The sequence below is a fragment of the Clarias gariepinus genome, chromosome 5 (assembly GCF_024256425.1).
Source record: "Clarias gariepinus isolate MV-2021 ecotype Netherlands chromosome 5, CGAR_prim_01v2, whole genome shotgun sequence".
Lineage (NCBI taxonomy): Eukaryota > Metazoa > Chordata > Actinopteri > Siluriformes > Clariidae > Clarias > Clarias gariepinus.
The window spans coordinates 36,557,312-36,573,198 of record NC_071104.1 but is presented as its reverse complement, the minus strand read 5'-3'; the positions used below and the strand labels follow the sequence as shown (position 1 = coordinate 36,573,198).

At 37.0% G+C, this 15,887-nt stretch overlaps 1 protein-coding gene across 1 annotated transcript in view; it reads right to left on the bottom strand.

Moving 5' to 3' along the window:
• Nucleotides 1–13,927: 13,927 nt before the first annotated feature.
• The window catches only part of bard1 (BRCA1 associated RING domain 1), a 30,371-nt gene continuing 28,411 nt past the window's right edge, over nucleotides 13,928–15,887 (bottom strand). Inside the window, exon 11 of the mRNA XM_053495737.1 lies at nucleotides 13,928–14,630. Within this exon, the coding sequence (XP_053351712.1) occupies nucleotides 14,295–14,630 (336 nt within the window). The 3' untranslated portion in view covers nucleotides 13,928–14,294. The remainder of the gene's footprint in view (nucleotides 14,631–15,887) is intronic.

The window sequence follows — 15,887 nt, the reverse complement described above, 5'->3', positions numbered from 1 at the left end:
TTTATTCCCTAATTTTCTTTTTGATTCGGTTAAGCTGCTTTTGCGACAGTCACCGTTGTTAAAGGCACTATATAAGTAAATTAATTTGACTTAAAGCACAACAGCTCAGCACTTTGGCTCAGCTCAGTTTTCAATGAAACGCTGCATCCCAAAACACAAGGTGGGTTTTATTAATCTGTGCATCATTCATTCTTTTGGTCTCTCTTATAAAACCAAAAATAACAACAACAAAAAAAAAAATGGAAAACCACTTTTCTTTTTCAATGCTCTTTTTCCAAGCTAAATATTTTTTTGGTTTGTTTTTCAAATCTGTTCTTTTTAAATTTCGTGCTTTAATCAAAAGTACAGTTTCTCAGAGGGTTACAGGTTCGGCTTCTTTAAATGGCATGAAAACTGCTATGTGGTTCAAGTAAGAAAAGAAAAGTAGCATAAAGGTAAATAAAATAAAACACTATCCAGGATAACACATGAGAAAACAAGTTAAAGGTTCAAGGCCATGTGACTTGCATCTAATTAAAATGCATGTGTCTTCTTTTTTTATTTTCACAAAAAAATTAGAAGAATGAAAAATTCGCATTTTTGTTTTGTTTGGAAGCAACTATTAGAAAAAACAAGTTTTTTTTCATTTTGGGTATTTTGTGGTTTTATGAATAAGCAATATCAGCACAACAGTATGGCCTTGAATGTGATATTGCTTTTATACAACAGTTTTGCAAACAGTATCTATCATCAACAGATTATGATTTGTTTGTTTATTTTAACAGAGGTGAAGGTGATTTTAAATTCTTACGGGTACTACAGTATGTAGCCAAAATGTGAGAAGAATAAACCATGGAGGCGGCGGACAGTCCTGAGAAATTTACGAAATTTTATTTGCATTTCCACTTATTCCACTAACTTCTAGCATTCTTGGTTGAATCCCAAATAGCATAAAATAGAAAGCTTGTGCACTAGGTAGGGTGTAATCCGTTGTCTAACACACAAAGTAGTGCCCTTGGCAAGTAGTTAAAGAGAAGAAATTAAAAAGAAGACCAATGTTGTTTAGGATGACATATTGTGTCAGATGTGTTTTCTTGCCAAAAGTGCTTTTGTAACTGGTTTTAAATGTGGTTTTAAGCAGGTAGCTGCTCTCCCCTCCTTCCAGTTCAGTACAGTACTGCAGAACGTACGGACCTACTTTTGCCCAGGCAGTTACCAACAGCTAGTGTAATTAACAACTATTAGAACACCAGCGAGGTGGAGTGATACGTATAGTTAATTGTCCTAGTGCTGTTATGCTCTATATCAGCACTCCTGGAATGACTTCCATCCAGTCAGATTAAACCATCAGAACTAAATGTTCTGAATGAATGAGTGATGCATGTGTGGAGGTGCTTGGTTTTCGACACAAACATTGAAATAACAAGTAAGATTTCCTGTTTTTTTTTTAATTTATTTTATTTAAAAAAGTAAACAGAACTAATAAAACAAAAGCCATTTGATTTAAACACTAGTATATTCTTCATTCAGTATATTGTTTTCAGTCGTGTGTGTTGGTGAGAGTTGTGTGTACATGTGGACCGCTGGAGATTGTCTCATTTCAAATTGGGCTGCAGAATTGTTAAATTTGAGATTAGCTGCTGTGGAAGATCATCTTAAATTAAATGAGAAGTAGGTAACAGTGGCATGTTAGCAGAAATACGCTGCTGTTGAGACGAGGCTGAGCTGGTTCTGTTTTGAATGTGTTTGGTAATTAAAATTAAGCCTATTAAGTTAACAGTGGCCAAAAAGGCATCCCAAAGTGGAAATAAACCTCGGCTGGATGTTTATGGATGCATTCAGGCTGGAAAGTCATGTGGTTGCCTAACAAAAGCGGAATTAAGAAATGAAGATGCTTTTAGTGTTGGGGATTTTAACACTCTCCGTTCCTTAGGAAAAAGAGAAAAAAATCAGAAGGAAAAAAAATGTTTGCCAGCATTAACGCCGATGTGTTTGCCACATGCCTTCACGAACAACACTTTTTCCTAAGACCAAGAGCTTGAACTCGTACAAGCAATTAGCACGCCCAAAACTGTCTGCAGTAATTCCCCTTAATCAGAGCGTATTCGGTAATAAATTAGCCGTCGTCGTTCTCAGCGGTGCGGCCCAGCGGGCACAGAGCCGACACAAAAGCGAGAATCTGCATACACCCGCTGCTTCAGAGCCACTTCGTCTCATTCTTCTCACACACCACACAGACACGCCATGATTCCTAGTCTCCCGAAGGCTGTGTCTCTGATCAACCTCTAATTCTGAACAATTAGTGAATTAGCGTGACTGATTAGCTCATACAGGAGATTTGATTTTTGAAATTCTGGGATATGAACAGTTCGAACATGTAATAGATTAATGTAAGTTGGAAGAGCATTTCAAAATTAGAGTAAACAACAAGATACACAGAAAACAGGTTATTTATTTATGGTGGTGAATAGAAATAAATTAATTTGTAAATTGTTTATAGGAGTATTTGTGCCAGAAATGTCATTAACGGAAATCCAGTTAGCTTGCATTAAATTATCTGTAAGGAGACAATAGACATGATTGACGCCCCTACCCCACCCACCAAATGGCCATGGTTAACATTATTATTATTATTATTATTATTATTATTAGGCTCTGTACTCCGGTACAGTTGCATATTTTCACCATCTGAAACAGCAGGTGGCAGTATCCACAAAATTGGTTTGCGGGCTGCCTTTAAATACAAAGAGAAGAAGGGTGTCAATCTTTGCGGCAGATGCCAATGCCAAAACCCACATTCAAAACCCGTCATAAAAGCACTTTCAGCAAGAAAACAAATTTAATAAACGTCATGTCTTAAATAACACTTTGTCTCCTTAGTAACTACTTCTAAGCTGTTCCAAATTGAAAACTTTCTGTTACATTTTTGGCCCAGAAATACACCTCGAACCTTATCATCAACAGACATACTTAGTACCCTAATTGCGGTTAGAGGTACTGCTGCCATCTGCTGTTAAGACAGACATTCTTTGTCTGTCTTAACAAGAAGTCACGTGTCATGTGTCTGCAAAAAGTCTATAGAGTGCAGAAAGTGAAATGTATAAAGTTCTCAATTTCGACCAAAAAAAAATGGTTAATAAATCCCTGATCCTTCATTACTTTGGTTATTATAGGAAAAACAAGCTTTTCTTTCACTATAAAACCACATTAGAACTTATTTTTAGGGGTAACAGGGAAATCGTGGTGTCAAAATGAGGCTGGGGATTCCCTCTTACTCAATACGTCACAGAATCCTCATTTGAGTATTCTAAAAAATAGGATTTCAAGAGATTTTTCTGAGCTCTTTTCATAAACAGGCTCACCCCGGCCATATCTCAACAACCGGACACGACACAGTAACGAACCTGGTATCAAAATGGAGCCTAATGAACCAGCAATGCGACAATACTCATAACCCAAATAAGCCAAAATACCACAGAATTTTTTTCTTTTTTCCTTTTTTCAATTTGCGCATGAAAACACAACAAAAGATTGATGCTGTAACTAATGACTACACTAGCTAGCACTCGGCTATTGTGTCATTTACTGTATGTTAACAACATAAAAGGAGACTAACAAGGTAAATCAGAAAGAGACATTACACTTTACGCATTAAACTGAAATTCTGTAGTGTTTATTTCTAATTTATCTTTCAACAAAGTTTGTCTTGAAAAAAATTAAAAAAGACATTTCTTTCTTTTTTAATTCTCAGCACTGTACTGTAAAGTTGCCTGAATTGAAAGCATATTTTAATTAAAAACAGGTTACAGGTTTTAGCCTTTTAGAACGTCACCCTTTCTATACAGTACGGTGTATAAACTGTTTATATACTGGACACTAATTCTTATTTTGATATACAAACTCCTGAAGAGTTAATTATCAAAAGCATCATGTTGAAAGTCTTAAGTCATGCTCAATAATCCAGCTACAGTATGACAGGCCATAGATTCGAACTGTCAACCTTACAATCAGCAACCTTAAACACAGAACTATTGTACCATTTTCTCTAGATCTTAAACAACGAATGTTTTTCTTTTCAAAAAGAATTTCACGTGGCACCAGTTCTGGATTCATGAATCATTACTTTTGCAAATAAACTTCCTTTCTGTGAAGACCTACAGAAATGTTTTAATTAAGGTGGTTGGATTGTTTTTTCTCTAAGGTGCCCAAATTTCAAGCTAGCTTACTAAAAAATATAAAACGTACTTCATGTGTTGTTTTCCTGAACCACATGAATAAAATAAAAGCCTAAATAAAAGTCAACTCCCATAGAATCAAACATATCGTCTTTCCTCTAAATATCCACAGTACAAGCCTTCGACCTGAATCTTTATTTAGAATAATCACATGTGCTTCTTTATAGATTTTCTCCAGCCAGCCTTTACAGTACTGTTCCATCATTTTTTTTTTTTTCTTATTCCATAGATGATAAATTACGCATCATTAATTTGAACATGCCATCCACCCGGCCCATGCGATTCATCACAGGTATTTCTTACCCACGGAGAAATCATCCCAGTTAACCTGTAAGACCCCGGTCCTCGGCACTGATAGATGAACTGTGTAATAAACGATCCATTGGGAATGGTAATGAGATGAAAATGGATTCAGTGGTGTGACCCCTAGAGAAAGGGGCTGGAAATTTCCATGGATTTCACTTCACTGTCTTTGACAGGACTGGATACTTGCATGTTTTCAATTTGGGCTGGATTTCAAGTTCAGTGTGGGACCAGTGCTCGGGATTAGTCATTAGTCGGCAGGTGATGACTTTATGACCTGATCAGAGAAAACATAAATGGACAGGGAAGTCTTTTGCTGACATCTTTTCCATCTTTTTATGCGTCAGTACTTTTTTCTTTCAAGGCAGGGTACAAGTGCATGTTTTGTAGGGCTAGTCGATCTAGTCAAGTCGAGTCAAGTGGCTTTTTATTGTCATTATAACATTAATCAGTACATACAGCTGGTGTTGCTAACATTCTTGGGTGCTAATGTCTTTACTAAATCTTGCACAAAATGCAAAAAAAAAAAACCCACAAAAAATGCGTTTTCCACGGATTTGTATGCCAAGGGAAATTATTTGCAACATTTTTGTTCTTAAGGCGAAAATTCGCAGTGCCACAATGTTCATATGCCAAGGTACCACTCTGCTGAAACTTATGTAACAAACGTAACAAATAAATGTGTTATCTAGCTGCAATCGTTTCATTTTAAACAAGTTTAAATGTTAAGATACTTCCTAATATTTCCCGAATTTGCCTTCTTTGCAATTTTTAATCAGCTGTTATTAAAGTTATAACCTACAATATGCCCCATTGCATGCAAAAAACCACTACTCATATCAAAGCATCCTTATTTCTTAGTATTACTCACCTCCAGTATTTATTCTTTCCCATGTCAGGCCTTCAGGAAGCGTAAACTACCATGTGGTCATGTTTTATTTCAAGGATCTTATTCGGAAATCCAAACCCCCAGGTGAGGCTCTGATGATGCTCAGCTAATCTTGACTCGTCTTACAGACACCAAGCTCGATATTTATTTCGTCCGTGGCCGAAATGAGAGCAGGAGCATTAAAGTTCAGAGTTTTCGGCGCTCTGATCGTAATCCCTCCTCTGCACGGGCTTTAAGGCTACTTCTCAATCCCAGTCTGACGAAACCCGGTGCACATTTTGTGTTAGCCGTGTTCTAGCATACGCTAATCTTTTTAAAGCTAACTTTTCAGTTGATCCACATGCCTTAAAGAAACCTCAATCCAAACGTGTGATGTTCCGTGGTGGATTTAGATGGAAGGGATAAAATCCCTGGTTAAAGCTTCATTATGGTCTGTTTTTGTTTCATTATATCTTCTCTAGTTTCTGAATTCTGATTGGATTCAGTGACTTATACATTAAAGTGTAGTTTACGTTGCTGGGGAAAATCTCCACATAAGTGTGTGTGTGTGTGTGTGTGTGTAAAGACCCTGCCTAAAAAAACTGATAAAACCGCGTCATGACCATGTAAAGAGTTTAGCTAACCTTCTTAGAAAACCTTAACGTGACAGGTGAGGGTTTATGTTCTCCCCCCATAGTGGGAGTGCATGTGGGACTTGGAGATTTTCTCAATTCTTTGCGAATGAGGCTTGACGCTGTAAAGACATGACAAATGCAAACATTCGAATGGTTCCTTGCCCCAGTCCTGACTACTATCCTAAAACGAATAAGTGGCTAAGCAGGAAGGCGTAAAACAAAGGAACAATACTTGGAGTGATTAGTACTTTATTTCATTTGGCTTTGGTTAGCCAGACAGGCCACGGCCACAAACGACATAGTATAAGCATGACTCAAGGAAAATGTCATGAAAGCTTACATCATGCTAAAAGATAGTTTACATCAGATGCTTATTTCTTCAAAACGTTCACAATACACAGAATAAATAGAGGAAATACTGAACTCGGATTGGCTGGCATATATAACTCTATGTTAATCTTTCTCTCTAGTTCATACAGTATGTTTCATAATAAAATAGTCATAAAAAACCCACGAAAACACTCATTTCTGATTGTCTGACAGTTGTGCCACATTCTCATCTTTGCTAATTGTACTTTTGCTAAAGTCCTGTAGCATTTTATACCATGAATAGAGCATCCATTTAGTTTGTGAATCAACGTTGGATTATGCTACATGCTACATGTTGCTACTGTAATTAGTCTAGCACAAATTAAGCATCATCACATAAGAGGAAGTACTGTTATACTAAATATCAGGATGGCTGTGATGTGGTAGTAGGTGCGATATATTTTATACAACAGTTCCATATACACTCTACACCTTTATCAACAGATTATGATTCGATTCTTTACTTAACCAATTCTTTTGCACTGGTTGGGATTCAGCCCCAGATGTTGTGACGTTAGCTTATATAGTTAAGTGGAGGACTGTCCACCACCACTATTTTCACCCCTAATGATTACGCTCTTAGTTAAAGTCGCAGTTATTTAGTTCCACCAGACTAGTGGAGCTGGCGACCGACAGTTAGCGTAATCATTAGGTGTAAAAATAGTGGTGGTGGACAGTCCTTAGAAACTTATGAAATTTACTTTATATTTTCACTTATTCCACCTAACTATATAAGCTAACATTACAACAATTTAACTGGGGTTAAATCCCAACCAGTGCAAAATGGTAACCCAGTGCTGTTACGCACTTGTTTTATGCCTCTCGTCCAATCAGATTACTCAGTCAGAACTAACAGACATATAATGCAGAATATAGTCGGCTCTGAATGAACGCATCATAAAGCATTATCCTGTTAAAAGTCATGTTAATACAAATCATACACAAAGTACACTAGTACATGACACTGGTATGTTTTGACATTTTTCTGATACGTTTGTGACACGTGTATGTTTTGGCATAATTGTCAAAACAAGGTATTTTCTTTTTATTTTATTCAGCCTGCTACAGAATTAATCGGCGCAGAATGTTCAGAAGGATGCATTTCAGTTTACACCGAGCTGGCGCTTTGGTTGTAAAGTCACTCGTGAGATTTTACCTTTTTTTGACCTCAACTGTGTGAAATTTAAAAGCTCTGAGAAGATGCATCAACATCCATCTTCAGTGTGTGTTTTATTTTTTTCCCCGACAATCATTAAGGAAATGGACAGCCAAGGACTTTCAAATGGAACAGAATGTTGGGTTTCAGGGTGTTTGTGTTACTCTTTTTGTTTGCTGCTTTCTTGAGACCGACATGAAAAATGATTTGTTCATCCACAAAAAAGTGCTGTTTGTCGCGAATGTTGAATGTGTGTGTGTGTATGAGTGTTTTTCTCCATTATTTGTCATCATCTATGCTGAGTGCTGCAAAAGTGAACAGCGGCCCTTTTCTCGAGACACCAACTAACTGTAGCTGGAAGGAAACGAAGAAGAAAAAGAATGAGGGAGAAAACTGGAAAATTGTCCTTTTTTTTTCTAAACAAAACTGTTATATAAAATTGTGCCTGAAAACTGAGAAATGGTATCTATTATTCTGGAAACATACTGTTAAACAAGCAGCTTTTATTACACGCCGGGGCACTGAGGGTCATTCTTATAGCAAACTGTCATTTCTAATATCTATCATTTAATATAATAATGTTTATTATCGCAGACGGATGTTGTTACTATACTCTGTACAGATGAATATATTTAAGTCAAACGGAAAAGAGACCACATGTGTTTGACTTGGATTTGTCATGAACACTTGTGTTTCCTTTTGTTTTTGTTTTTTTTTTCCACAAAGCCCGAGGTGCCCTTCATTGCGTACAAGTGTACAAATGTAAATATCCAAACGTACCAGTCTGTATCCTGAATTTAAAACAGAGGGAAAGATGTGTACTATTTATGAAGACAAAAATTATTTTGTTAAATAGACTGAAAAAAAGTGGTATCCAGAAAAACTAATTGTGTGTGGTGATTCATTCCTGTTGTTTTGGTTTTGAAACAGAGCACTAATTATGATGCCTGGACACACACACACACACACACACACACACACACACACATAAACCTATATGCACATACAGTACATACACACATATAGACAAATACACACATATGAACAAACACGCACACAGACACACTTACACGCATGCATAGATACATGAGTCATTGTTGTCCCAATTATTGGGGTGCCATGATTTTTTGCTCTTCATCTCATTCAGCATTGTGACCACCCCGTTAAAAGGAATGTGAGGGGACTGGAGGCATATCTGTGTTTCTCTACTACCAGATCAGAGTCGATGAGAGGATGGGTTCGAGAAGTTTGGGAAAGATCAAAGAGATCAGGGGTAGAAATGGGGAAATGGGGTGTCCTGCGAGTGCCACAGTGTGTTTACCATGCTCAGGTGTGTTCTTTGTCGCTGGGCAGTTTGCTGAGGGCGTGTCGCTGCTAGAGTGCGGCCACCGTCGGCACTTTCACCCTTAGTTACAGCCAGCTCTCGAGATTCAGCCATCATTAAGATGCCAGCCTCTGCCTTTACTTTTACGCCTCCAGTCCTGGCATCCCCAGACTGCGATAGCCACATCAAGCTCCTTCACTTCGGATTCCGGATTTGCCAAAACCGCTGCCACAGATTGGCTTCTATACCTCACTTCCAGCCTTCCCCAGCCGCTACCAGACTGCAATTGGCTCTTTTGGCCTTCACCACAGACTTGCTACCAGCTACCTGCGATTGCTGCCTTCCTTTTATGCCCACATCATCCACCTGCTGCTGACACAGCTCACCAGCCTCTCACTGTCATGCCCAGTGGACACTGCTCCTGACCCACACTGACACACACATTAAACTTTCTTCATCTCATTTCTGTTTCCCCACTTCCCAAGTCCCTGTCTCACCTTGGATTTTTTCTTTATTACTTAATAAAATTACTATTTTTGATAAAGACCTCGACTCGTGTTTGTGTTCCCAGAGGCAAGCTCTTACAATTCATACAAACAGAATCTTTGCACGACTTCCTCCATGCTTGGTGTGTCTCCTCCTACAGTCCAAAGACATGCAATGGAGATTAACTAGCCCATAGGATGTGAATAGATGTGTAAGTGTAGTGGCATTGCAATGGGTTGGGACCACGTGTTTCCTCCGTGCCTCTACACAGGATATACACGGTATAGATGTTCCTCTCTCTCCCTCGTTCTCTCTCTCCATCATCCCACGGACTCGCCTCCTATTAATCAGACCGCTGAAACCTGGTGTGCAACACTAATTGCCTCCTCCACCTCCCTGCAAGGCGAGGGCCAAGAAATCGAACACAGCTCCCTGCAATCAATAGCAATTAGGAGCATCCTTGAGTAATCCCATTGAAAGCTCCGATTTGGGAGATGGCCAAAGACGACCTCTAAGACTGAGAGCCAGAAATCATCTTGGTTTTTTGTTTTGGTTTTTTTTTTTTCCTTCCCTCCCCGCAAACAATCCTTAAATCTTCAGCAAAGCAAACTTATTTGTTTCTTTAGAGAGAAAGTGCCGACTCGGTGAGTAGAGGATTAATTACTTGAGTCTATCCCAGTTTAGCTCACTTGGGCTTGTTTCCCCAAATCAATCCACACAGCGATGCATTTTGGAGCAAGCTCATCCACCGAATGACTTATGGCACAAAGAGAGAATTTTTTTTTTTTGTTGTTGTTAAAGAAATTAGTCAAGAAAAAAAAAAAAAAAAAGCACCAAGCTACGGTAAAGGTTAAGTAATTACGTTGTACATGGCCAAGGTCTTTTCATGGTTTTTATACAAGCTGTACACGAAACACGATGTTCAAAGTGGGTCACGCAGCTCCAAACAATAGCTGAAGCAAACAATAGCTCGCTTCTATTTTCTCTGCTTTCAGAGAGTATAATTCATCCCACAAAAAGAACAGACACAATAGATCCCCAGAGCTGCTCAGCAATGTTTACCGCCGCATTCTGCAGAGCAAATCAAATTTCAACCACAAGGATATTTGTTTTTTTTCTTCCCCACAGTGCTTGATAAGAATAAGTATGAGATTATATACTATTACACCACATAGTTGCTCTCATTGATCAGAAGACGTCCATTCACTTTTTACACTAGTGAAAGGAACGTTAAAGACTTCACTGTGGTGAGGGATATTTATTTTACATTTAAAGAAGGAGTCTTCAGTGTCAAAGCTTCGAATTATAAGCTGAAAGTATGTTTTTAGACATTTTGTTTTTTTGCTTGGTCTTATTAACTTTAAGAGAGAAAAAACAAGGTGTGATGTAAGAGTATCCCTCTAAAGGCATGCTGCTATTGGAAGACAACACATCTGGTCCATCACAAGTCTGAAAATCTCTTTAGGTTTTATACTCTTACAGGTCTGGAGATCTTCCCAGGTGTATAAAAGAATCCTTTATTATTATTATATCTTAATTGTATTATTATTTTAGAATTTCCAAGTCTACAACAAGTCTAAAAAGTTCATTAGTTTCTTTACTCCTCCAAGTCTTTAATCCTCCAATGTGTGAAAACTTCTTTAGATTTCATTATTTCCAGGTTCTAAATTTCCATTAGAGTCCATACTTCTTTAGATTTGGAGAGCAATCAAGATTCTCTACTTCTTCAGGTCTCAAAATCGCTTTTGATTTTTTTCTCTTCTCCAGGTTTAAAAATCCTCTTGGATTCCATCCTTCTCAAGGTCTTGAATTCCCTTTAGATTCTTCTCTTCTTTAGGTCTGGACATCACTTAGGATTCCAATTCTTTACAGATCTAGACATCCGTTTGGATTCCAGACTTCAGGTCTAGAATTCTCTTTAGATTCTATACTCTTCCAGATTTTTATTTTCCATCTGATTCCATACTTTTTAGGTCTACAATTTAAGATTAGATTCCATACTTTTCCATTTTTCAAATCCTTTCTGATTTCATACGTCTGCAGGTTTCAAAACACCTTTCTATTTTATAATTCTCCAAATCTTTAATTCCTATCAGATTCCATGTTTTTTCAGGACTAGAATTTCCATTAGACTCCAAAAATTCTCCAGGTCATGAATTTCTATTAGATTCCATAAATCCCCAGGTCTTAACCACCTAAAATTCCATAATTATGAGGTACAGAAATATTGTAATCACCTTAGATTCTGTTCTTTGACAAGGTTGCTGTGAAGGAATTTCCAGAAGGGCACAGAAAACCTCTCACTTACCCAGTGATCAATACTCAAGTAAACGTGCCTGAAAACGGTTGATGTTTTTGATTCAAACAGCCGGCCCTTGTGTTTGACCCCATCACCACTGCACTTACCTCAACTCAATCTCTTAAAACGATTATGGCGCAAATCACTGTTATTTTCCTCCGCAGATACAGCTACGGTTCTCCTCCATCCAATCATCAGAAACCAGCAGCTTCTGCTTTTCTTTATCACATACCGTAATTGTAAACTCTGTTCTGATGGTAAGTGTTTGTTTAGGTTTCTACAAACTCAAAAATTATGAAATATAGTCCAATTATCAAAGCAATTTTTAGAATTTTTGGTGCTTTATCAAGAGAAGAAAAAGGTTATGAAAAAAAGTGCTTTAATACTGCAAAAAAATATAAGGCATAACCTTTTATAGGAGAAAAAAAAATGCCGCTAAAAACAAAAGGTCTCCCATGTACACTACATAATACTGTAAGCCCTTGGCACTTTATTATATTTAGAGTCACAGTAAATGATCAGATGGTTTCTTCATTGCTGATATTTTTATAATAGCATTTAAAAACGAGGAAAACAATTAGTACTAACTATATGAGTAAATAACTCACTCAAAAATACATTTCTAAGTAAACAGAACAATTATGGGACTTGATCGGTTCTTTCCCTTTGCTTTTAGTGTCTGTTAAACTGTGATATAGATAGACTAGGTTACTAGGTTAAGGGAGGAACCACTTAGAGGTATGAAGTTATGACAGTTGTTTCATTTGCAAAACCTACCTGTTACATGGTGTTTTACTGCTTCTATACCACAGCACTTTGCCAATAAGTGTCATTTGTAACATTATATTATTGCTTTTTAAATTCAGCCTATATCATTTACTTTTTTTATATTACTGATTTTTAATACAATCAAAATTATGTACAATTCCCTGTTAATGAGCTGTTACTATAGAAACCATAGCTTATTAGAACAAGTGCATTAATACAGTATGAACCTGCGATTAAGGATACAGCTGGAAACACTGTCCGAGCTGCTGTTACAGTGCATGAATTTTTACCTTAAACAGCACTGTGGTGTAACCTATAATGTAAGATCCCTGACAGTAATTACCATGAAATTAATTATTAAAGACGAGTATAATTTAAGTAAGTAATACAGCGCTTCTCAGCTGAAACCATGGCGGCTGTTCTGGGATTTTTCCTGTAGAGGCAAACACGACCAAGTGAAACCGTAAAGTGAGAAAACGTACAAACCTGATTCTTCAAACAACTTACACCACCGGAGAGCCTGAGTAAAATCAGCCTTTCTGTCTTTTCTTCAAAAATGCCATATTTGTTTCTTTTTTTGGGGGGGAGAAGCTATCTCTCTTCCTTTCTTTGATTATTTCTGACAGGTTAACTTTCCCCCTTTCTAAAGGATATTCATTCATTCTTTTTTTCTTTCTTTCTTGCAGAAAGGCTTTCTTCCTTTGCTTCATTTCCTTTGAATGGCTATTTCTTTCTCTTTCTTTATTTCAGAAAAGTTATCTATTTCTTTTTTGAAAAGGTTTTCCTTCTTTCATAAAGCCTGTTTTCCTCTCTTTTTACTTACTTTCTTTTAGAAAGACTTATGATTTTCACTGCTTTTTATAATACTCCTTTTAAATAACAAGTGCTTAAAAATCGAAATTATTGTTCAATTTAGATAAAAAAAAAACATCTACAATTCTCTTAGAGGTATCCTTCTTTCAGTCTTTTGTAAAAGCTATGTTTTCCTCTTTTTTTTCCTTCATTCTACCTTTTAAAAAGGCTTTCATTCATTCATTCATTCAGACTTATTAAAACAAAACATAAATTGGTCTTTATAAAATGCAGTCAGTTCAGGAACATGTTCGTGTCCTTGGTTTTAGTAAAAGTCCATACAAGAAAACTCATGATCAACGACAAACGTATAAATGTTGCTGCATGTAAAAAATAATCTCAGATACTTTATCCAAATGTTTAAATCACTTATTTATTTCCACATAAACACATTTTTTTTTCAAATCTCAAGACACATTTTATTAACAACAATTAAAAACAAATTAAGACAAATAATACTCCATTACTGAGTAAGGAGGACGTGGTAGCGTTTCTACGGTAGCTGCTTTTTCCTTTTATGGAGCTATATGGACGTGGCTAAATGAAAATCAGCTGTGTCCTGAAAACCCTTAGATTGGAGTAAATCAATCCGATGTAAATAAGCAAATTTTCTTTTTTTAAATGTTTTTTGTTTTTTTCAGCTTGGTCCATTAAAAATTTTTACGCAGATAAACAGGGAGGGTTCGAAGCTCCATACACTGAGGATCACATTGTGTGTTGTTTCGTTCAGATTGCTTCATCATAGCCAAAGTTATATTCGGAGCCTGTTTCGAGTGAATCACCCTGTACGTATATACGTGGTTTAAATTGATAGATAAGGTCTATTGATCTATTATAAGCATACCATTTTTTTTTTTAATTACAAAAAAAAAAAAAGCTCGGAATATTGTCCGATACACAATACTGAGTAACGCAGAAAATCACTGTCGTGATGACTGATGATGATGTGATGCTTCATGCCATTATGATCATGATTTGCCTCCTGGCAGTCGGCCTTACACGTATTGAAAGTTAAATGCATCAGAGCTCAGGCACAGGAAGCAGGCCGAAGGCCCGGATGCAGTCCAGCAGCCACGACAACGGCGCTGACCACACTTTGCCCAGACGGACCGGCCCGGGTCTGCTCGAGCTCTGCGGGTCATACAGGACATAGTGAGTGCAGAACGCCTGGTCCGAGTCCGGCTGAGCGTGATACGCTGCCGCCATCACCGTCTGAGTCACGTCGCTGTCTGCTTTGGGCTGCCGGCTGAGCAGCTGGCCTCCTCCTGCCCTCAGCAGCTGCACCAGCTCGTCTCTCGGAGGCTTGTGGAAAGAGCCGAGCAGGTAGAAGAAGCAGCCGTCAAAGAGAGGAGGAAGCTGGGGAATGAAAATAAAGCAAATAACCGAATCAAAATAAATAAATCAGCCACACCGCTATGACCTGAATGCTTTCTTCTGCGGTTCTGCCTCAGGGCTGAAGATGCGAGCACAATGGAAGCGCGAAGAATGGAAGGTTGAACATCGGTCACTGCATTATTTTTCTCTTAAATGACTGTGCTCTTTTCCTTCTGACCCCATTCCCCGTTCAACAAATGCCACACCAATCGTCTCCCTCCGGCCTCGATCCTCTTTTCACTCCAAATATGTTACAGGCTAGCAGAGCAGCGTGGGAGGAAAAACGCTGAGGAATTACCTGGCTTATATTATGTCTTTCATTCATTTTTTCTCTCTCCCTTCTTTATGAAATGCCATCTTTCTGTCTTTTTTCAAAAACACCTTTTTTTTACTTGCTTCTTTCCTTCCTGCCTTTCTTATGTAAAGGCTTTTTATTTTCCTTACTTTCTGTTAGAAACACTTTCCTTATAATTCTATCTATATTTCTTTTGGAGTGTGATCTTTGTTTTCTTACTTTCAAAAAGACTTCCCATATTTCATCCTTTTTTCTTTCTTTTGAAAAAGCTTCCTTTAATTTGTTCTTTATCCCTTTCTTTAGAGAGACCTCAATTCATTTTTTTTCCTTGAGAAAGACTTTCTATTTCTTTTATTTTTTCTTTCCAAAAGAATTTATTTTCTCAATCAATTCTGCTTTTCATTTTTATCTATTTCTTTTGCAAAGGCTTTCTTTTTGTATTTCTCTTAATATTTATATTCTTTATTTTCTTTCAAAAGGTTTTCTTTTTTTAATTAAGCATTTATTATTAAAATTTTTCTAGTTTTCAGAAAAGTGTTTATTCGAAAGGGAAAGCCTTTTTAAGGGTTTCTTTGTTTCTCTTTCGTTCATTCATTAGTTCTCCTGGAAAACTTTTTTCTTGATTTTCTTTCTTTTCATTCTTTTTTTCAATTTCAAAAAGGCTTACTTTTATTCTTTCTTACATTCATTCAGGAAGTCCTCCGTCTTTCTATCAAAAAGACAGCCTTCAGTTTATTTTTTAAGTTTAATTCTTTTTTTTCCTGTGTTTCAGAAATTTAAAAGTGTTTTTATTTTTATTCTTTGTTTTTTCATTTGTTCAGAATGGCTTTCTTTCTTACATTTTTTCGCCTGATGTTTCTTTATTTACTTTTTTTGTTTTATTCTTTATATTTATATATCAGAAAAGCTATTAAGCTATTAAGTCTTATAAATATTATTAATAA